General features: G+C 36.8%; 1 protein-coding gene across 1 annotated transcript in view; it reads right to left on the bottom strand.

Moving 5' to 3' along the window:
• LOC124722409 (Down syndrome cell adhesion molecule-like protein Dscam2) overlaps positions 1–25,541 on the bottom strand; it is a 758,217-nt gene that overhangs the window by 114,962 nt on the left and 617,714 nt on the right. The window contains exon 21 of the mRNA XM_047247577.1: positions 24–176. Coding sequence (XP_047103533.1) covers positions 24–176 — 153 coding nt within the window. The remainder of the gene's footprint in view (positions 1–23; positions 177–25,541) is intronic.

The raw sequence follows: 25,541 nt of genomic DNA, 5'->3' as shown, positions 1-25,541 counted from the left end.
ACCATTATATCACATAAAATTACCTTGCTGTTGAGAGGGTGACACTGGTTCATAAATAAGTCTGTACCCTTGGATTACACCATGTACCAATGATTCTGGCGGAGGTTGCCAGCTGACTTGGAGTGATTCTGAAGACAGTGCTGTACATCGAACATCTCTGGGGGCAGCCTCTGGAACTACACAAATGAAAAAAGAAAGAAGATCAAGAAATGAAGACAAGAAGGCAGCTATAGACTCACATAAATTTCCACGTATAACTAAGGAAATAATATGGTAATGTACAAATGATTTAAGGCATCCATGGCTACATAAAAAAAATTGCAAAAATATAATGATCAAATTTCACAAAAGCATAATTTACATTTAAATTGTGTACCAATAAATAAAACAGTTTTTGTCATGAAACAACCTTAAATTTTTGGCATGATCAATAGACAATAAGATCTCAATAAGAATGACCCAATAACTGATCTTCAGGTGTGGACATTACTTTTCCTGGAGATAAAGAGGGATTTTCGAAAATTATTGAAAAAGTGTTCCTTTCAAAACTAATTACATTCTTCGACAAGAATAATATTTCTGGATGTCAACATGGCTTCAGACCACAGCGGCCAATTGAAACAGACACTTTCAGTCTGATAAACCATGTCTTTAATGCAGTGGACAACCACAGAAATATCTCAGGTTTATTCTTGGACCTAACAAAAGCTTTTGATGTGATTGATCATTTGGAATATTGCTCTCAGGTAACTGAAATTAAGTACACAGAAGGAAATGACCTCCAAGTACACCTTTCAGAACCACGTGGACTAAGCCAAGGTGTTCCACAGGACTCCATTTTAGGTCCCTTTCTTTTTTTTTTTTGGTCTACATTAATGATTTCCCATCATACATTAGGGATTCTGTACCAGTACTGTTTGCAGATGACTCCAGTCTATTGATTGAAGGGAATGAAGAAGAAAATCTTACTGCATTTGCAAAAAATGTTACAAAAAGAGTGTCTGAATGGTTTACCAGAAACAGGCTAATAGTTAATCCCCAAAAAACCGTACTCGTGAATTTCCACTCTGATCAAAATAAAAATCCGGCACAACCTGTAATATGTATAGATAGCCAAAACATTAGTTCTGTCAATGAAACTAAATTTCTCGGGATTCATATCCAGGAGAATCTTAAATGGAGCACTCACATCGCATCCCTAAATTCAAAACTAGCAAAAATGAGCTATGTAGTAAGAATTATCTGCAACAATACTAGTGTAGAAACAGTTACGGCTGTATAATGTGCTCTTGTACATTCAATACTGAAGTACAGTATCATTTTCTGGGGAAATGTACACCAGGCCATAACAGTTTTCAGGAAACAAAAGGCTATTATAAGAATAATGAAATGAGTGAGCAGCAGAAAACCATGAAAAACCCTTCTTTAAAGATCTAAAGATCCTACCCCTTCCCTGCATTTATATACTGGAGGTAGTCATGCATGTCAAAAAAAGCATACTGAGAAAAGAAAACATTTTTTCACAAAACAAAAGTGTCCATGATTACAGTATCAGATCAGACAGTGACATACATGTCACTGTCACATTGTAACCCAACATTATGCCAAAAAGGTGTATATCATGCTGGAACAAAACTTTATTACAGATTACCAAGACATATAAAATCTCTTCCTGAACTACAAAGCTTTAAAAAGTATGTGACAGCCTACCTTCTGAAAAACTTCTACTATTCAGTCTCACAGTATCTTATACAAGAAAAAATGAAATTTGTATCTTTAATTGTAGAAATATACAGTATTTCAGAAATTTGTAATTATTAACTTTAGAGATCCAGTTTGTCATAAAAATTTAAATCATGTATGTTTGACGTTTGAAAAACCAATAGCTAAAAAAGGTTTTCTGTCCAATATCCTGTGTACAATATATGTACTGAAAAAGGGATTTATATGGACAAATAAATAAAAATGGAATCACACTATACTACTAAGGGATGGAGATAGGACAGATAGACTAGTTGTGGAATGGCAAGTGTGTCTGTACCAGAGGAACAAGGAATGGATACTTTCAGTAAATTAAATTTTTTATATTTGAAGGGTCCACAGGAAAAAGGGGTAAAAAAATTAGGTTATTACAGTTTCAAAAAGCTTTCAACAAGCTGCTTTTATCAGTTTTTGTTTCATGGAAAGTAGGGGGTAGTGTCAAAGTTCAAGCGGTTTAAAAATACAGCACCCACGTTAAAAAGGGGGTAAGTCAATGTCAAACTACAAAAAAATGAGGTTAGTCAGTTGTCAGCAATGATCACAACTGTTGCTTACATTCCATTGTCTATGATTATCAGGTGAGAGTATGTGTTGTTGGAGAGGTTAAGGTAGTGCTTTGTGTGTTGTGTGACTTCGTTAGTTTGTTTTACATTTTAACTGAACTGTGGAAGTGAGCATGGAAAATGAAGATGAGGAAAGTATCACCTTCAGCTAACTGTCACATTCAACACAGAAAACAGGTCAACTTTCCAACGTGAGAAAAAAACTTTTATCATCCACCCATGAATTAGGGCCAGACTGTAAATGTTTTCAGACTACCACTGATGCAGAACATGGGTATATTATATCTAATTATAACAAAATGACTGTGAATGAGCAGAATGATTACTTTGCAGGCCTAATTAATGTAAATAGTATATTGCAAAGGAGACCTAGGTAACCATGAAATGAAGCTAAATTTTGTGACAACAGTTATTCATATTGTGTAAGAGTGAAGAGGGAGAATTCTGTCACTGAAGTAAATGTTTGTTCTAAAGCCTTTACATCTTTTCATGGAATATCTAAAAAAAAAAAAAAAAATAGAAGTAACACAATGTCATCTGAAAAAATGTGTGAGTCCTTAGGATGGTCAAGGCCAATACTCTAAACGGAAACATCATGTGACATCAGAGACACTTGACACAGTTCACCAACCCATTAGTTCATTTAAAGGTGAACAAAGCCATTACAGCTTGAAAACCTCTAGGAATGAGTATCTCCCACCAGGTCTAAACATCAGTAAGGTGTATGAGTTATTTAAGAAATTATACCCTAGTTGACCTGTGCTGTATGAAAAATACAGACTTGTTTTCAATACAGAATTTAATGTCAGTTTCGGGTACCCTAGAATGGAAACTTGTAGTTACTGTGATAGGCATGCTGCCGAAATTCAAGCTGTCGAACATGCTTTGAAATCGTACCTGGAAAATATCTCAGAAAGGGTGAGTGCAGAAAAAAAATCAATTAACTGTCAATGTGAAAAAACTTCACTTATTAAAATCTGATAAGTTTTATATTTGTGAAGGAAGTTCTAATGCAAACAGCAGGGCATCAAAAGAATGTGAAACTATTACTATGGATTTACAGAAGAACTTACCTATCCCTAACATCACAACTAACGACATGTACTACAAGAGACAGTTAACTTTGTGCATGTTTAATATTCATATATTGTCAACCGATGAATCATATTTCTTCATGTATGGTGAAACAGTAGCCTACAAAGGATCTAACAAGGTCTCTTCCTTTTTGTTATATTTTGTGATGACAATTCTTGATACCTCTGTTAGAAAATTAGATGTATTTTCAGAATCTTGTGGGGGGCAGAACAGGAATTGGACTACTTTCCGCAAGCTGCATTACATAATTCATCATGTCAAGAGACTTGAGCATGTGAAAATGACTTTTCCAATCTGTAGCCACTCGTATTTCAAATGTGATCATAACATGGCCAGAAAAAAAAATAAAAATAAAATAAAATAAATGAATGCCTAAAGACTGGATAGAGGAAATAGAGAGTTCAAGAGCAAAATCCGCACCTCTTCATGTTGTTGAAGTAGACAGGGAGTTTGTGAGAGATTGGTCTACACGCCTCAGTCATTTATATTTCAAGAAATGCCCATTTCCTTCTAGACTAATAAGAGGATTAGTGACTGCAAAAGAGCATCCCCGATTCTTGGAATACAGAAGTACATTCCATGGCCATTGGGATTGGCATGTTATCAACAAGCCACTTATGGTTCGAACAGAACAACCTCAGCCTCAAGGAGAGTTCTTTTTACCTGATTATGCATACAAGGGAGAGTCTTTTTGGTTTCATCCTTATTTGTATTATCATATATTTTTTGTATTACTTACTTAAAACAGTTTTTATTTTAAATTTTGTAAACAACTACCACTACATTTACTTTGTGCAAAACCTACAAGAATGTGTTTTTGTTGTAGGTGCACAACCTATTACTTATGAAAGTATGCAGACCTACAGTAGTTAAGGATATTTTGTGGAGAAGAGCCTAGGCAGTTTTTTTCCCAGCTGCCAAAACTGGAAAAAGGACAAAAGTGTAACAAGAGACTGTGTCATCAAGATGACACTATTTTTCCAAAACCAATAAGTGCAAGTGCTAAGAAGAAGACCCAGAGAGGAAATGAATAAACAATGAATGAACATATTTTACAAAGAAATTGTTTGGGCCTAAAAAGTTTTGTTCTGTTTGTAAAGAATTAATTCTAGTCTATAATTTACTGTCTTATGACATTAATGGTTTTTTCGTAACTAATAAACTTCTGCACATTCATTTGTTGCATTGTTAGTTCTAATTGCACTAGGTTTGGCACAGTTAAAGAATTAGCAAGATTTACAGTCAATCCCCCTTTGATAATGACTTACCCCCTTTTTTCCCTACAAAAAATTGAAGTTATTGAATATAATATTTTCTTTTGAATGTTACAGTACCTTTACACAAAAACCTTGTAGAGGTATCTAATGACTATAATTAAGGCTACGCTAAAGATAAATTTCAAGAGGATTTGCTAAAAATTGCATTTGGTACAGAAGGATTAGTGTTAAAATCTTCTTTCCTGAAAAATTAAGAAGAACTGACTTATCTCCTTTTTTCCTGTGGACTCTTCACTTGGAAAAGGCCTGGAGCTATGGGAAGATTCCAGTTGGATTACATCTTAGTCAGATAGAGATTCCAGAATCAGATACGGGATTGTAAGGCATACAAAGGAGACAGTATAGACTCAATTCACAACTTAGTAATGATGAAGAGTTAAAAAGATAAAAGTTTAAGAGAATAGTCTGGAAGAATCAATGTGGAATGAAGTGGGATACTGAAGTACTGACGAATGATGAGCTGCATCTGAATTTCTTTGAGGTAAAAACAAATACTACAATAGGTACTTCACTCGAAGAGGAATGGACAACTCTAAGAAGATGGATCTCATAAGCCCAACAAACAGATATAGACAGATAGAAGGTAGGTAGCTGTGAAGAGATATTGAGTAACAACAGAAGTATTTTCAGTTGATTCATTAAAGAAGGAAGTATAAAAATGTTCGGGAAGAAAAGGAATTGAGCAACAAAAGTCACTTAGGAAGTGACATAAATATGAAGTGCAGGACAGTGAAGACAAATCAGCTGCAATGATGATGATGATGATGATGATGATAGTAATAATAATAATAATAATAATAATAATGTTCATCAGAGGGATTGATTCAGCATGCATAAAAAGCAAAACAACCTTTAGCAAAATTAACACAGAAAAATCACACCAACCTTTGGTGAAATTAAACGCAAAGATATCAATATTAAAAGTGGAAGATGAATTCCACAATTAAGCCCAAAGGAGAGAATGGGTTTGTGGAAAGAGTACACTGACGACCACAATGAAGGGGAGAAAATGTCTGATCATGTGATAAAAGATGAAATGGTGGTCGGTATGGGAGATGTAAGTGATCCACCATTAAAGTCAGTGTTTAATAGAGATTTAGAAGGCCTGAGTTCAAATAATGTAGAAGGCATAGATACCATTCTTTCAGACTTCCTAAAATCATTTGGGGAAGTGGTAACCAGATGAATATTCAAGATGGTTAGTAGAATCTAGGACTCTGTAGACACACCATCAGACCTATCTCTCAATCAGCTTAATGTCTCGTCATCCCAGTCTCTAAAGAGAATAATATCAAGATGATTGGAAAAGAAATTGATGATCTGTTAGATGACAATCACTGTGGCCTTAGGAAAGAAAAAATCATCAGAGAAGCAGTTCTAACATTATATTTGGTAACAGAAGCAAGACTTTAGAAAAATCAAAACAGATTCAGAGAATTTGTCAACCCAGGAAAAGCATTCCACAATGTAAAATCGTGCAACATGTTCTGAATTCTCAGAAAAATGCATGTAATAAATAGGGATTGTCAGATAATACACAATATGCACAAGAACAAAGAGAGAAAAATAAGAATGGAGGATGAACAAAAAAGTGCTGAAATTCATTTTTCACCCCTGTTGATCAATATATACAACTAACAAGCACTTATAGAAATAAAAGAAGGTTTCCAGGGTGGGATTAAACTTTTGGGTGAAAGCATGTCAATGATAAGATTTGCTTATGAAATTACTACTATCCTCAGTGAAAGTGAGGTAGGATAGAATGGAATGAACAGTATAATAAGCACACAGTATTAACTAACAGAAAAAATAGAAAGTGATAGTAATGAGGAGTAGCATAAATGGGATTAGCAATAAACTTGACATCAAATTTGGGGACAATGAAGCAGATGAAGTGAAGAAATTTGGTTCGTCTTCCCCTCAACATGTGATCATTTAATTTATGTTGTTCACAACTGCTATCAGTAGGAATTAAGTTGAATTGACATTCTTTGGATCTGTGTGATTTACTGTGTAATCAAAATGTAATGGATTCCTTTTAGTACTCATATGGATGACCTCACACTTTTGATTATTTAGGCTCAATATCCACATTTCACACCAAACAGATATTTTGTCTAAACCTTTTTAGTTGTTTTTTTTTTCCTTCTTCTGAAGGTGTTATCAGATGGTAAATAACAGCATCATCTGCAAAAAATCTATGATGGCTGCTCAGATCAAATCCTAAAACATTTATACAAATTAGAAACTGTAGAAGACCTAGAACACTTCCTTGGGGAGTGCCAGGTATTACTTCCATTTTACTCAGTGACTTTCTATCAGTTGCTATGAACTGTGAGCTTTCTGACGTTAAATCATGACTCTAGTCACACATCTAATTCAATACTCCATAGGCACACAATTTTTTTAAAAGCAACTTCTGACAAATAGTATCAACAGCCTTCTAGAAATATGGAACCAATCATAGATCCCATGTCAACAGGACTCATTACATCATAAAAATAAAGAGCTAGTTCTGTTCCACAAGAATGACATTTATTTATTTCATTTATTGAGGTAATTCGTAATGTTTGAAAAGAGTGTATGTCCCAAAATCCTGATGCAAATCAGTGTCAGTAATATTAGTCTGTAATTCAACGGATTACTATTATTTCACATCTTCAGTATTGGTGTGACTTGTGCAACTTTCCAGTCGATAGGTATGCATCTTTCATCAAGTGAGCAGTTGTATATGACAGCTAACTATGGACCTGTTATATCAGCATAATCTGAAAATAATGTCATTAGTATTCAATCTGGATCAGAAGACTTTCCTTTATTATCTGATTTTAGCTGCTTTGTTACACCGAGGATATCTGCTTCTAAGTTACTCATCAAAATTTTATTGATGTAAACTAAGTGAAAAATTATGTAGTACATTTGCTCAAATGATGAGCTTCAAATATTTTTTCTCTAGGAATAATTGTCAAATTGAGGACAGGGACACCTGGAGACAGACATTACAAGATCTGCAGCTGGGACATGCTTAAAGTAAAGCTACTTCCAGTTTCAACAGACTGTACAGTCAGTCACATCAGTTATCAGTGGGATCCCCTGTGAGCCTTCTGTTAGCTGAAATGTTTATAGACAATTTTGAAAAAAATGTTTTTTCATGAAGAGCTCATAAGTTCTATTTCAGTCCCAGGCCATGTGTGTGGGTGACGTAGTATGCTCGTAGACAGGTACCACCAGACAATTAAACAAATTTTTCCAATATTTAAATTCATACCACAGTAAAATCATATTTACAGTGGAGGTGAGAGAGGACTCAATCAACTTCTTAGACATTACCACTGGCATTAGGAAATAAAAATATTTATTAAAGACATACAGCAAAGTAACTACTACAGAAACAATAATGCCTGCCAATTCCTGGCATCCTGTGACACATAAACATGCAACTTTCCATTCCATGGTACACTGCCTGCTATTTATATTACAAACCAAATCAGATTTTAAAAATGAATTGAAAATAATTAAATAAGTTTTATACAGTAATAGTCCTACCCTAATCGATAAGATACTTAGAACGAAGAGAGAGGATAACAGCATTTTTGTATCCTCCTCAGAAAACAATAAACCACACTGACAATAAATGGGTCCCCATGCTACACTCCTGGAATTGGAAAAAAGAACACATTGACACCGGTGTGTCAGACCCACCATACTTGCTCCAGACACTGCGAGAGGGCTGTACAAGCAATGATCACACGCACGGCACAGCGGATACACCAGGAACCGCGGTGTTGGCCGTCGAATGGCACTAGCTGCGCAGCATTTGTGCACCGCCGCCGTCAGTGTCAGCCAGTTTGCTGTGGCATACGGAGCTCCATCGCAGTCTTTAACACTGGTAGCACGCCGCGACAGCGTGGACGTGAACCGTATGTGCAGTTGACGGACTTTGAGTGAGGGCGTATAGTGGGCATGCGGGAGGCCGGGTGGACGTACCGCCGAATTGCTCAACACGTGGGGCGTGAGGTCTCCACAGTACATCGATGTTGTCGCCAGTGGTCGGCGGAAGGTGCACGTGCCCGTCGACCTGGGACCGGACCGCAGCGACGCGCGGATGCACGCCAAGACCGTAGGATCCTACGCAGTGCCGTAGGGGACCGCACCGCCACTTCCCAGCAAATTAGGGACACTGTTGCTCCTGGGGTATCGGCGAGGACCATTCGCAACCGTCTCCATGAAGCTGGGCTACGGTCCCGCACACCGTTAGGCCGTCTTCCGCTCACGCACCAACATCGTGCAGCCCGCCTGCAGTGGTGTCGCGACAGGCGTGAATGGAGGGATGAATGGAGACGTGTCGTCTTCAGCGATGAGAGTCGCTTCTGCCTTGGTGCCAATGATGGTCGTATGCGTGTTTGGCGCCGTGCAGGTGAGCGCCACAATCAGGACTGCATACGACCGAGGCACACAGGGCCAACACCCGGCATCATGGTGTGGGGAGCGATCTCCTACACTGGCCGTACACCACTGGTGATCGTCGAGGGGACACTGAATAGTGCACGGTACATCCAAACCGTCATCGAACCCATCGTTCTACCATTCCTAGACCGGCAAGGGAACTTGCTGTTCCAACAGGACAATGCACGTCCGCATGTATCCCGTGCCACCCAACGTGCTCTAGAAGGTGTAAGTCAACTACCCTGGCCAGCAAGATCTCCGGATCTGTCCCCCATTGAGCATGTTTGGGACTGGATGAAGCGTCGTCTCACGCGGTCTGCACGTCCAGCACGAACGCTGGTCCAACTGAGGTGCCAGGTGGAAATGGCATGGCAAGTCGTTCCACAGGACTACATCCAGCATCTCTACGATCGTCTCCATGGGAGAATAGCAGCCTGCATTGCTGCAAAAGGTGGATATACACTGTACTAGTGCCGACATTGTGCATGCTCTGTTGCCTGTGTCTATGTGCCTGTGGTTCTGTCAGTGTGATCATGTGATGTATCTGACCCCAGGAATGTGTCAATAAAGTTTCCCCTTCCTGGGACAATGAATTCACGGTGTTCTTATTTCAATTTCCAGGAGTGTATATTTAGGTAGGTCTTCACAGGTACTTGCCAGCATACTAAAATCCAGGACAAACAGGGTGTTCATTTTAACTGAAGACATTGAAATACCTCAAAAACTACACATCAAATAAAAAAAAAATTATAATTCCAATTTTTTTGTCTTGGAGTGCACATCCAGTGATACCACACTAAAACCCCCAACCCACCCCGTGCATGAGTTGTGGTGAGGGGTCGGGCAACTTTGAAATCTTCAGCAGGAACCCCCATTTTTTATTGCAGTTTATGATTATATGGCAAAATCTACATACATTTTGTCTGAATCATTTTCCTCACTTGCCACAGATGGTGCTGTAATCAGAAGTATAGAAACATGTACACCACCATAATTTATAATGTTATTCAATTGTCCTTGCCACCTCTGCCTATCCGCTGACCAGTGTGAATACAGTGTAATGCCTCCCGTGCTTCAATTCCTTAATATGTAGGACAACTATCATGCTGAAACCACATATGTTGTTGAATGTCCAGAGCCACATCCTGCAGTAGTACCAGTAGTTCCTATTCCAAAAATGTTCAATATTTGTGTCCATTCAATGTGCTGTTGATAAAATGTGGACCAATGAGTTTGTTTCCCATGATACCAACCCATAAGTTAACCAACCGAGGACACTGATGGATAACTTGCTGTAATTAGTTGTGATTATCTGGACTCCAGTAATGTATGCTATGCCAGTTAATGCTACTGTGGTTTGTGAAGGTAAACTCAATGGAAAATAGTACTTTGGCAAAGAACGTGGTGGTCATTTGCATTTGTTGATGTGCCCTTTCACTAAGCACTACCCAGTAACGGAAATCAGCATCAAGTCATTCTTGATGCAGTGGCACATGATATGGCTGATAATATGATGAAGCAGTATTGTGACAATACTATCTATGGGACATATGGGAACTGCAGTGTAATTACTGGGTGTTTATCCATGGGTTGTGGTGTGCTGCCGTTACTACTGCTGTTTCCTTAGCCTCTCCAGCAACAGGGTGTTTCTTTCATTTCCTTTAGCATGTCTGCCTGCTACCATTTCAGTAGAGCAACCCTTATGAAGGCCAAACGGTGATTTACTAAGGATACTATTGTTGTAAGGTGAGATATTATTCTAGAATACTTTATCTTCTCAAAAATTTTGGATAATGGTGTCAGCAGTGAAACTGGTCAGTAATTATTGGAATCTCTCTTATAACCTTTCTCAAAGAGGGGTTTAACAATGTCATATTTCAGTCTCTCTGTAAAAATGCCTTGAGTTAGTGATGCATTACATATTTCAGATAAGACTGGGCTTATTACATGAGAACAAATATTTAGTACTCTAGTCGAAACACCATCCAAACCAGATGAGCTTTTACTTTTGAGAGAATGTATAATCTTCTAAATTTCAGAAGGAGAAGTTGGTGATACTTTCATATGACTGAATTTTATGAAAGTTACATTTTCTACACACTGCTGTGATTTTGCTATTGAAATGTTTGTCTGCATGCTTTCTAGTATATTTAGAAAATGAATATTAAAACACATTTGCTACCTGTGACTCATTGATAGGACATTGTGCCCTAATATTTCTTCTGTTTTCAAAGCTGTCAAAGTCTGAAATAAACATGATGTTTCAGTTATAATGGTAGAGAGAAAATGACAAATGTTTATTACTCTTTTCTTCCCACACAGTATTTCATGTTGTGGAAACACAATTTCCTTGTTTTTAATATAATGATTGGATCACTTACATTCCTTTTTTCCTGTTCTATTAGATAGGTAGCAGCACTGTTCTTCCTCCAGTACTTTGTAAAAAACATTCTATTCATACAGTCATCAGGCAGGAGGCATTTTTCCTCTGCTGTGCCCCTCTTTTTCCACATGTGGCGTATTATAATCAGTTTATATGAACAAATGTGATGGAAGAAGGAGAAGAACATAATGAGAGCACTGTAAAAAAGTCTTTAAATGTTCAGGAGAAGATGATGGAAAATTACTTCAAAATAATATAGAAAATAAATGTAACAACAGGGGAAATACCCTTAGACTTCATGAAGAATGTTATAAAACTAATTTCACAATTCCAAAAAAGGGAGATGCTGACAGTTGTGAATATTAGCACACTATCAGTTTAATGAGCCATGTTTTTGAAACACTGATACAAATTATTTACAAAAGAAGGGAAGAACTGGTAGAAGTTGACCTTGGGGATGGTCAGTTTGGGTTCTGGAGAAATCTAGCAAACATGTGAAGTAATAAAGACTCCATGACTTATCTTAGAAGATTGGGTAAGGAAACACAAATCTACATTTATAGCATCTGCAGGTTTAGACCAAGCATTTGATCATGTTAACCGCAATACACTCTTTGAAATTCTGAAGATAGGAGGCATAAAATATGGTTAGCAAAAGGTTATTTACAACTCGGACAGAAACCAGATTGCAGTTACTAGAATCAAAAGGAAAGCAGGGTTGTAGGCTATCCCTGAAATCATTCAATCTGCACACTGAGCATAAAGTAAACGAAACCTATGAAAAATTTGGAAAAAGAATTAAAGTTCAGGGAGAAGAAATACAAAGTTTGGGGTTTGCCAATGGCACTGTAGTTCTGTCAGAAACAGCAAAGGACTTGAATCAGCAGTTGAATGGAATGGACAGTGCCTTGAACAGATTTTGTAAGGTGAACATCAACAAGGTTCCATTTTAGGGCCCTTACTTTTTCTTGTGTATATCAATGGCCTTTCATCACTAACATTACCAGATGCCAAGTTCATTTTGTTTGCTGATAATACAAACATTGCAATAAATAGCAAATCAAATGTAGTCTTAGAAAGATTGGCTACTAAAATATTTGTGGACATTAATCACTGGTCCACTAAACTTTGAAAAAACACACTACATGCAATTCAGAACTTCTAAGGGGTGTCTCGTGAGTATATGCCTAACATACAATGACAAGTAGATAGAAGAAGTGGACAGTGTTAAATGCTTGGGATTACAGCTTGATAATAAATTCAACTGGGAGGAGCACACCACAGAACTGCTGAAGCGTCTTAACAAATCTCTATTTGCTATAAGAATTGTGTCATAGGGGATATAAAAATGAAAAAGCTGGAATACTATGCTTACATTTAATTCCATAATGTCATAGGGATTATTTTTTGGAGTAATTCATCAAGCAAAGCTAAAGTTTACCAGGCACAAAAATGTGCAGTAAGAGTTATATGTGGTGTGAACTCAAGAACATCCTGAAGAAGCCTGTTTAGGGAACTATGGGTACTAACTACTGCTTGCCAATAATTTATTCCTTAACGAAATTTGTCATTAAAAATATATCACTTTTTCAAACCAACAGCCTAATTCATGGAATCAAAACTGGAAATAAGAATAATCTTCACAATGATTTGAAGTCACTTACTCTTGTACAAATAGGTGTGCACTATTCAGGAACACACATTTTCAATAACTTGCCAGCAGCCATAAAAAGCTAAACAACCAATGAAATTTGGTTTAAGAGAAGCCTAAATATACACAACATAACTTCTGTAGTAATGTGTTCATTGTAAATAAGTATTATAGTAGTTATATTAAATGTTTATTACCTTATAAATAAAAGAAAAACTTTTTTATTTTAAATTCAGTGCATTAGTGTTTGTAAAATAATTCTTTGATATAGTGTTCATTAAAAAAATGACAATCATTCCACTTGGGACCTGTGGAACGTACATTAGCTTATTTGTTTCAGTTGTAAATATTTGTCATGTATTATTGTTTTTCTGATATGTTCTACATCCTGGAGGACCTCCTCACTATGGATCAATTGGAATGAAAGTAAATCTAATCTAATCTAAACAGTAAAGCAGGGGTTATGGAACTTAGTTGAACTGAATCAAGCAAGGCTGAAGAAATGATATTAAGAATTGAGACACTAATAGCAGTAGATGAGTTTAGCTATTTGGTTAGCAAAATGACTGACAACTTCCAAGGTTCATAGAATGAAAAAAGCCGATTGGCTATAGCACAAAAAGCATTTTTGAAAAACAGGAATTTGTTAACTTCTAACATAAATTTAAGTATTAAAAGTCTTTGCTGATGGTAATTTCCTGGAGTGTGTGTTCAAAAGATATTGAACATTCTTGTTTCCTTTGTAAATCAATGAACTACCTGAGGCTTTCTCTGATGCAGATGGGGTGGGGGATGTTCATACACAGCCATCAACTTTTTCCCACCAGCAGAAAGTGTCAGTCCAGGGACAATGTCTTAAGCATCTCATGGTTACAGGATGAGTGGTACAGCCACTGCAAAGATGGTCACATATCAGCAAACAGCAGATTGCTTTGTGGCAGACCCTCACCAATTAGAAATGACAATGTCACTGAGCAGGTGTATAATTTGGTCACTGAAGACCTTTGTATGACAGTATGAGAACTTGCAAACGAGGTTCATGATACTTCGTGGTACAAACAACTGAATTTTTTGGGGCTAAATCTTGGTTTCTCCACTGTGATAACACATCCACCCATTCTATGCATGTGATTCAGTCTTCCCTTGCCAGACACAACATTTCTTTGGTTACTAAGGCCCCCTGCTCCCCAGACATTTGGCTGTTTCTCAAGTTGAAAATTACCCATAAAGGAACATCTTTGAGTAAAGAGAAAACATCATGCAGAATGTGATGACCCAGCTGATAACCATTCCAAAAGAGACATTCATGAAGTGTTTCTGACAACAGCTTGAGTGCTGGGAGAAGTGTGTGATTACCAGGAGATTACTTTGGAGGGGATTACAATTCCATGCCTACAAATCAATAAATTATGGAAGTGAAACGCGAATGGTAAGAAGTACACACATGAAGAGAACAAAAGGTTTTGAAATGTAATGGTACACATGAATGTTGAAGATTAGATAGGCTGATTGAATAACTAATAATGGGATAAGGAATGAAATCGAATAAAAAAAATTGGAGCAACTGAACTAAAAGAAGGGATTTGTTGATAGGACACATTCTGAGACATGAAGGAATCATGAATTTGGCGATTAAAAGGCGTATGGTGGATAAAAATTGTACAAGGAGAAAGGCTTGAAAACAGGAGGAGGTTCGGATGAATGTAGGTTGCAGTAATTATGCAGAGATGAAGAGGCTTGCACAGGATAGAGTAGCATGGAGAGTTGCATCAAACTAGTCTTTGTGCTCAAGATCACTACAAAAACAACAAGAACAACACATTCTAAGAAATCTCAAATTTGTTGGTTAGTTCAGATTATGAGATACACTGATTATAGATGTACTACTGATATGATAATAACCAAATAAATGTTTGAGGAAGGAAACAGTTACAAATATGAAGTGATTTTGTTGCCTAGTTTATCTGGGAATACACACCATTTATAAATGATGATCAGATAATCTCAAAATGCATATCAAAAATTACTCTAAAATGTCATTTTTGCTGACTTAAACATGAGAGGAAACTCCATTCTTTTGTTTCTGAGTCTAATAAAATTTAGGCATTAAAAATAAATTTTGCTTTTCTTTTTACTTTACTGTTATGAGTAAAAATCTGCAATTCATTTGACATTAAATTCATACTTTTATGTTTCTGTTACTGCTTTCTTGCCATACTGATAGACATTGACTCTTATTTCATTTTGCCCGATTTTTAAATCTTTCATTTTTCCTGTTGCCTCTTCTGCTCCATAACTGTAGAATACATGTTCTCTTTAAACACATACACTGTATTAATATATTTCTATACAAGTCTAAGAAACAAGCACAAAGTAAATTAAATAAAGAAAGATGGGAGGTAAATGGCTGCACTGAACCAAAAGAAATATGAAAGTGACACATTAATGAAACTGCCATCCAATGATACCATAGTGAAATAGGAAGTTAACAGTCAGTTGGTAGGAGAGAGAAGAGCAGCATGACTTGATTTTATTTAAATATTGGTAAATGAAGTAAAAGTATTTCTGAACAGTAAATGAAACTATAAATGAGCAATAATAGATCCATATATACTGAATCAAAAAAATGAAGCCACACTTCATGCAATGATGTTAAATGATGGCTAGTGTCTATAATAAAAACTATACATCTCAGAGGAAAATAAACAGTTACTGCCTTGTCAGTGGTGATAAATACAACTTCTAAATATTGTCAATTACCTGCATACTTCTTGTAAGTGGGGGTATTTTACAGTTCACTAAAACATGCAATTTTGTGAGTGCTACAATTTTGCAAATGAACTTTGATGCAAAACTCAATCAGAAATGGCACAGCAAGGGATACAATGGACCTATAAAAGCAAATAGTCACTTCATGGAATGATTGGTGTGACGATAATACAAAGAAGCTCACTGTGATGCACCCACATCACCAAATAGTCATCATAATACACTGATCAGCTAGAACTTTATGAACACCTACCTAATAGCCAGCACGTCCATCCTTGGCATGTATATCAGCAGTATCACATCATAACATGGAAGCAATGAGGCCTTGATAGGTTGCTGGATGGAGATGACACCACATCTGGACACCCAAGTCACCTGATTCCCGCAAATTCCAGGGAGGGTGGCGATGATCTCTGATGCCACGTCCAATCACATCCCAGATGCGTTCGATCACGTTTAGATCTGGTGAGTTGGGGGTATGCATATCAATTGGAACTTGCCAATCTGTTCCTCGAGCCACCCCATCATGCTCTTGACCTTGTGACATGCTGCATTATCTTGCTGAAAATTTCCACTGCCGTCGGGAAACATAACCGCCATGAAGAGGTGTGTGTGATCTACAATAAGTATATGATACTCCTTGGCCATCATGGTGCCCTGCACAAGCTTCACTGGATTCATAGGTTCCCACGTGAATGTTCCCCAAGGCATAATGGAGCCGTCACTTGCTTTTCTCTGTCCTGCAGTACAGGTATAATGGAACTGTTCCCCTGCAAGACCTCGAGTTTGCACCCCCCCCATTGGCATGATAAAGAAGGTATTGGGATTCATAAGACCATGTAATGCTTGGCCACTGTGCCCATTTCAGTCATAGTTGCTGATATTTTGGTGTTAACATTGACACATGCATGTGTTGTCAGCTGTGGAGGCCTATCGTTAAGAGTGTTCGGTGCACTGTGTGTTCAGACACACTTGTACTCTACTCAGCATTAAAGTCTGATGTTAATTCCTGTTTCACCAGTGCACCCAGCTTATGACATCTGACATCTGCAATGATGGGTGGCTGCCCTACCCCATGATGTCTAGACGTGATTTCACCTTGGTTTCACCACGTACTGAAGACACTCACCACAGCACTCCTAGAACACCTGAAAGGTTGTGTAGTTTCCAAAATGCTAGTGACAAGCCTCCAGGCCATCACAGTCTGCCCTCAGTCAAACTCAGACAGATGGCGTGCCTTTCCCATTCTACATATGGATAACAAACTCATTGACACTTCATGCATCATTTGTGTGTCTGATTAGCAGTCATTCCTTGACTGGTGATGCTGCTAAAGCCTGGGTGGGTTTATATCAATAGTAGGTCAGTGGTCATAATGTTCTGGCTGATCAGTGTGTAATATGGATTTGTTACAATCAAATTATTGACAAAATCCTATGGCCAAAGCATAGCCATTGGAAATTAGTGTCAGGCGTGTTAAAAGTCTCTCAAGAAAGACTATCGGTGCTATTAGTGATTTAAATTACCATTGAAATACCAACCAGATGTGGAAACTGCAACTTTTGGATTGGTGGTTTTGCATGACAACCAAAATATTTCATATGTCCCTATGGAGTATTAATGTGAAAACTGTATCACTCTAGAGCATTATTGTGCGCTTTGAATAAATACATTCGTTAATGAGCTTCAAAGGTAACATGCCATAAACAAAACAAAGAGAAAGTAATCATTTGCCTGCAGCTGACTGATAGGTGGCACAGAAGTTATAAATGTACTATTGATAATTAGTCTCTTAGTTAGGAGCTTGTTCCAGAGAGCAAACGGGCAGGTAGGTGACAATTCTGTAGTACATTATCTTCTCAAAAATTTTGAAAATGGTGTGAAGAGTGACACTGGGTGATAGGTAATGACATCTGTGGTCTCACCATTTTTAGAGAGAGGCCTAACAAGCACATATTTCAATCTTCTGGGTAAACTTGCTGTGTTAATGATGCATTACCTAAGTGACTAAAAGCATTATGTACTATAGGGCCAGAACATTTCAGTGTCTTATTTGAAAGATTGTCCACTCAATATGAACTTTTGTTTTTTAGAGTTATCTTCCTTGTTTTGCCAATGACCTTGCCACAGTAACGCTGGTTCACATCAGATCACTGAGTTTAAGTGCTGTTGAGATTGGTTGGCACTTGCATGAGTGGCTGTCTGGATCAACTGAGGAATAACAGCTCCAGTAATGAAACTTGACAACAGCTGGGAAAGCAGCATGCTAACCACATGCCTCTCCATATATGCATACAGTGACACCTATGGGCTGAGAATGACATGGCAGGTGGTTGGTAGCATTGGATATTCAAGGACTGTCCACACAGAGGGTTTTCAGTGTTTCAAATGGGATTGTGACATGAAGTTTTAATTCACTATATGTCATCTGTATTGCTTCTTTTTCTGTTTTGTTATCTCTTCTGAGCTATTTGCACCATTCTTTTCACCCAATTTTAGAAAGTAATTATTAAAAATATCCAATGCACATGAAATTACTTTTACAATGTTCTCATTCTCTTTAATGGAAATAATGTCACCTTCTATGGCTACTTTTTCCTGTATTTTACAAAGAACTTTGAGTGTTGCATAACATGTACCCTTATTTAATTATGACTCTTACAAGATACAGCAGACACACTTGAAAAGTTAACTGCCACTGATTTAAAGTTTCAATTAGGTTAGAGTGGTTGTATTTGTAAACACTATGCATAGCTTTCTTAAAACTTTACATTGGTCAAACTGGACACACCATTCATACAAAGTATAAGGAACATGTTAATGTATACAATTAGAACACACCAGAAATGTCTACCATAAGTTTTCACTCACTCCTTCCCTATCACACACATACAAAGACATGGGCCATACTCTTAAACCCATCGGTAATCAGTGAGAAATACTCATATAGTGAAATGAATTAAAGTTCGTTAACTTGTATTGAGAAATGGAAAAAAATAATATGTTGAATAAAAGTAGTCAGCAAGTTTTTTAAATGGTGAAGTTGACCAAGAATCCTTAAAATTGATCAAGAGCTTCTCGAGTAAGTAGTAGAACTGTAACAGTACAACAGTACATGTAACGTTGTTTGATTTGGGGGGAGAGGACCAATAAGTGAGCTCATCGATCCCATTGTGTTAGGGAAGGATGGGGAAGTAAGTTGGTCATGCCCTTTTAAGGGAACCATCCCAGCATTTGCCTGAAGCAATTTAGGGAAATCACAGAAAACCTAAATCGGATGCGGGTTTGAACCATTGTCCACCCAAATGCAAGTCCAGTGTAATAACCAGTGCGCCAGCATGCTCAGTAGTACATTAAGATAACTTCCAAAATTCTTTGTAATATGAAGACATATCTAGACATAAATTATACAGAATACTCACAATATGTGCACCAGTGCTATTGTAACTATCAAAATTTGCTTCAGAGTCACTGTTAAAGCATTCAAAAGGGAAATACTGTGCAAAAAATATCCTTATGTGAATCTAATAGATGTCAGTACATTAAACAGAGACATGCATAACAGTCACGGCCTACATTTGAATTACTATGGTAAACAGTTCTTGGCTGAAGAAATCTGCCGTCTTGTAAACAAGAGTGACAAGAAGCACAAAAAGATTGCACATTAGAGTACTTTGGAGAAATGGATCACTAGGGAAGACTCATCTCGCCCAACTAGAAGAAACATCAGGCAGCCTCCTCATCTGGATGATCTTTTACTGCCAAAAGCAGTAGCTACAAATTGCACAAACTAGAAACATTTAAACTGAAGGTAGGTGGTACTGTAGATTTTCCCACGAATTCTGTAATAAAGATCTTTCACCAAAATGTTCAGTCCCTAAGCAATAAAGTAGAAGAACTAAATATTTTATTAATGCATGAACTAAAGGATATTTCCTTAATGTGTCTTTCAGAACACTGGCTTGACGAGAACTTAATTAAATCTGTCTGCCTACACAATTTCACTCTGGCTGAGTACTATTGTAGACCTAGTGGTCACTATGGAGGTGTAGCCATATATGTAAAAGATAATATAGAGATTACTAAAATAGATAATGTCACATCCCTAAGTTGTGAAAAAGAATTTGAGATGACATTGATAAAAATTCCAAAATTAGGTTTGATGATAGCTACAGTGTACTGCTCTCCAACGGGAAAGTTTGAGGTATTTTTAGAAAAAATGGAAATTTTCATAAATAAGCTGCATAAAACAAGGTGTGATGTTGTAGTATGTGGTGACTTTAACATAGATTTTCTTAGTAAATGTAAACAGAAAACCACTCTTGGCAATCTCATTAAAACACATAACCTGAAAGCCACAGTTAAAGTTGCAACGAGAATAACACCAACCAGTCAGACAGGTTTAGATCAAATCCTGATTGATAAAGATAAATTGGAGTGGTCAGTAAAAGTTTTTAACACAGGATACAGTGACCACAAAGCTCAAATACTTACCACCCCAAAGGAAGGAAGACCGGTTAAGAATAACTTACTAAAGGTCAAGAGAAGGATCTACAGACAGAAAAGCATTGACCACTTTAACTCACTACTGCATACTGAAGACTGGTCTGATGTCTATGAAAAGCAAAATCTGAATTCGAAATTCAATATTTTTCTAGAAAAAATGGTAAAGCATTTTGATACAGCCTTCCCTCAAAAAATGGTAAATATAAGAGAGAAGACAAGAGGAAAGGGTTGGATTACTAAGGGAATCAGAACTTCTTGCCAGAAAAAAAGGGAGCTCCACAGAATCTGCAAAGAAAATAATGCCACTGAGGAAATGCATACTCACTACAAAACATACACAAAAATCTTACAAAAGGTCATTAAACAGGCAAAAATGATGTACAATGATTACTATATAAATAATTCCAGAAATAAAGTGAAAGCTATGTGGGACATCATTAAAAAAGAAACTGGCAAAAATAAGAGAACTGAGGAGAACATTGTCTTGATACACAACAATAAAAAGATTTTATGGCCTAGAGAAACAGCAAACATATTCAACAAATACTTCACTGGGATAGCTGAAAATTTAATAAAAACTAATTTTAGTTCAACTCAGCACCAAGTGGTAAACAAGTGCAACAGTAATAAATTTTCAATGTTTGTGGACCAAGTAAGCAGGGAGGAGACATTGAAGGCTGTCAGAGAACTAAAGACAACATACTCAGCAGGAATTGATGGTATACTGAACAGAATCCTAAAACTCTGTATCCAAAAAATAATTGACCCCCTTACTCATTTATGCAACTGTTCCCAAGAGTCAGGCATCTTTACAGATCAACTAAAAACATCAAAAGTCATCCCTATTTTCAAATCTGGTGGCAAAGATGAAGTAATAAACTATCGTCCCATTACATTAACATCCTGTTTCTCAAAAGTAATAGAAAAAATTACGTGTAGTAAGTTGTTATAGTTTATAAACAAAAGTAGTGTGCTATCTAATACTCAACATGGCTTTAGAAGCAAGAAATCAACGGAGAGAGCAATCTATGAATGCATATCTACTGTATTAAAAACAATAGATGAAAAACAACAAACAACAGGTATATTTTTGGACCTAACCAAAGCCTTTGATATGGTAAACCACAAAACCCTATTGAAGAAGCTAGAGCACTATGGAATTAGGGGATTGGCAAATGATTGGATTTGTTCATTTCTCAGCAACCGTAAACAAAAAGTATCCATGAGACATATAGATGATAAAGCATGAATAATCACAGAATATGTATCATCAGAAAGCTCAATTACTTACGAGGTACCACAAGGGTCAGTAATGGGACCCCTACTTTTCTTGTTATATATCAATGATTTGGATATACATATTGATTCCCACAAAGTAATACTGTTTGCTGATGACACAACAATACTGATAAAAGCAGCAAAAAATGAACATATACAAGAAGAAGTAAACAAAGTTACAAAACATCTAAGTAATTGGACAGCAGAAAATCAGTTGATAATAAACTACAACAAAACAGTAGCCTTAAATTTCCATAACCACCAAAACACTACATTGATATATCCAGAAATAAAAATCAATCAACACCCTATTGGAAATGATGAGGCTACAAAATTTCTCGGCATCTGGATACAAAGAGACTTAAAATGGGACAAACACATAGAACAAATTAATGCCAAGCTGAGCACAGGCTGTTATCTTCTTAGGGTGCTCAAACGATGCATAAATGAACAGGCACTATTGTGTGCCTATTATGCGTACTTCAATGCCCATCTCAAGTATGGGCTCATATTCTGGGGAAATTCCCCAGCAGCTCAAGGGACCTTCAGAATACAAAAAAGAGCCATTAGGATTATGACAGGGAGTGGTGCTCGACAGCCCTGCAAACCAATATTTAAAGCACTGAATATACTACCTCTACCATGTATGTTTATTGTTGACACACTAATGTACGTAAAAAGTATATGATTGGAAATGATGATAATACTTTAAAAAACAAAGATATACATGATTATAATACTTGAATAAAATATAACTTGCATGTACCCCCAGCCATTACCAGTTTGTATCAGAAAGGTACATGCTACCTGGGTATTAAACTCTATAATAGACTATCAAATAGTATAAAATGCTTACAAAATATTAGTGCTTTTGAAAGATCTGTCAGAGAATATCTACAGTACCACTGTTTCTGCTCAGTAAAGGAATACTTGGACCAGAATAACTGTTAAGAACTAAAGCTACTGTGATATGTAACTTTGTATCATTGTAAGAACTAAAACTATTGAAATTGGTAGCATGTTGAAAAATGATTGTTTAAATATGTATCATTTTGAACTTAGTAATAAGTCCAATATCATCCTGTACACTGTACTACATATGATCAAAGGACTCAATAAAAAAATTAAAAAATAAATAAATCTTACAAAAATTTGAAACTGATAATCATCATGAATTTCCTTAATATTGATACTGACAGTATACTGCACAATTTAGTCCTTTGCCTGTATCAACATAAGAAGTAAGATAGCTACTGAAGTGTATTTGTGAGTCTATGTTGATCATGATAATGTATGTAGTGAGTTGTTTTATTTATTATTTAACAGTTGCTATAACAGTTGTGGCTTCCAAATCTTTGGTTAATGTGTCTTTACTTAAAGTTTGTTTCTGTACCTTCAGAATAATCTGTCTATTTATTTTTTTCTCTCTCCCCATTTCACATCATACACCTTTGAGAATGAACGGGCTCTCAATTACACTTTGGCTGACACAATCTCATATCTTATCATCTTTCTCAAATGCACCCTGTTAGTTTCCTACATGTGATGAGTCTGAAAACTTGTCTTGGTACACTTGCCATCACATCTTCACATCTCTCTTCCTACCAACAAGAAGGAATCTGTGACTCAGAAAGCTTGATATCTACAGTTTACTTCCAAGCATTGGACAAATTAAAATAAACATCTACTGATATGATTTAGGCAGTTTCTGGGATCCGAATAACTTTGAATCATAAACCATGAAAGATGGGCATGGATTATACTATGACTTGCAAAAAAACTGTTTTGTTCTTTTATTCAAACTTCTGGACAGCAACAAGTCCACAAATTTTATTTCAGTAGGGATACTAATGGCTTGATATATGCAAGTGCAGTAATGTGTGATTCACGTATGATATGTTGTTCTGTCCTCATGCTGACTGATGAAATCTCTGTTATTTTTATTAATATGGATGCAAGTATTTTTGTTCTAGAAAATGAAGAAATACTCTACATGGAACTATGAGGTGTAATTTTATGAACATGGTCACATAAAATAGATTCCTACATTTACCCACTATCTTTCCATTCACAGTGATCTTGATTTGACTAAAAACAATGATATGACTACCAAGTCCACTAAAAAAATCTATGTTTTGCTTATCATCTCAAAGAAGAACATCCAGACTGCCAAATTTCTCTGGTACCCTCTACGTGTAATCTCATACTGTAGTAGTAAATGGGTTAAAGTAGATTCATCAGACCACATTATAGGTTCCATTCATTGATAGTCCAGATTTTATGCTCTAGATATCACTAAAGCGTTTATTTGGATTTGCCTGCTTTAGTGGTTTTCCAGTTGTAGCACTACCATAAACATACTTTCCACATCATGGTTTTCTTTCATACTGTATCTTCTAGGTGTATACTAAATTCAGTAATCATGCTGATATCCAGTCTTCTTACAACAGGTAATAATGCCTTCTAATATGTGTCAGTATGATTAGTATTTCACTCACTACTGCTTCTAGTAAATGAAGATTTCTCACGAATTCTGCAGACTGTCATTAGGTCCATTTGCACCAAAAAATAGGCATATGTACACTAACAGTAAATCATCTCTATAGACCACAGCTGGCGCAGCACCCAAAGGTGAAACATGCAGTAGTGTGCACTTATTGAACAACAATACTATCTGAAATAAGAAATCATGAGCCACTACATTAGTCAATTTCCACAGTACAGGTATGTACGTACTATATACCATCGGCCACTAGATGAGCAGAAGGTAGACTCACTGCCACTCATTATAAAAAGACTGCAAACCTTTTATCCTGGATCCTGGACGAGCTCATAGTGGGGTCAAGCTACTATATTTACTGAAAGAAATGGTTTGTTTGTGTTTGAAAAATAGATATGCCAGGTGACACTGCAACCTCTCAAAGCTGATGATACACAGACTAATGGAATGTGAATGACGAAGAGGCTGTCAAAAGACCTCTACCTGGGGCAGGTTCTTTGCTTGTTGGTCATCTTCAGGCAGTCAGGCAAGATAGTGATACTAGTGTCAGTAAGTTAGTGACTACTTGTCTGTAGTGCCACTGATTACGACTTCTTTCCTGATATCTTCTCCGCAGCATGAAAGAACTCCATAGTGGAAATTCAACTCTGTCACCGATGTCTCATCATCCAAATGTGTTAACCATGACATCCTGCTTCCCTATATTTCAAATCTCAAACACTGTGTACCAAACACACACAAAACATGCTATTGGAACCACTATGCTGAAGATCTTAGACAATATGGACAACTTCAGGCACACTAAGCGGTCTTGTACTAGCACAGCACAAATGTTACTTGTTTAAGTGTTCTACTGCCAAGGTTAAATCTGCACAGTCTCACCATAATGGCTTTTTATCTTGACAGTCACTTAACTTAAACACTTATTTAATGAGTAACTTCCTGGCAGATTAATGTTGTGTGCCAAACTGGGACACAAACCTGAGACATTTGCCTTTTGTGTGCACATGCCTGATTCAATGACATTTTTTTCACACAAGCAACATATCACTGAGTGCCCCCACTCACCACCCATTTTTCCACAACATATCATTTGCCCCACAACCATCTCCTTTCCTCCATCACACATTAGTTGCTGTTCCTTCAGCACTTGGTAACATGTTTAAAAATCTAAATTTAGTTAGTGTGGAAATTTCTTGATTCAACTACTAATTATGATACACCCTGTGCACAAGTTTGGCACTTAGTGTGTGTTTCTTCCCCCACTCCTCTCAGCTTGGCACCCAAAGCAGCCACTTGTGACTTACACTGG

The sequence above is a fragment of the Schistocerca piceifrons genome, chromosome X, assembly GCF_021461385.2.
Source record: "Schistocerca piceifrons isolate TAMUIC-IGC-003096 chromosome X, iqSchPice1.1, whole genome shotgun sequence".
Taxonomy (NCBI): Eukaryota; Metazoa; Arthropoda; class Insecta; order Orthoptera; family Acrididae; genus Schistocerca; species Schistocerca piceifrons.
Note: the sequence above shows the minus strand (reverse complement) of the source record. Positions and strands in the feature narration are given on the sequence as shown.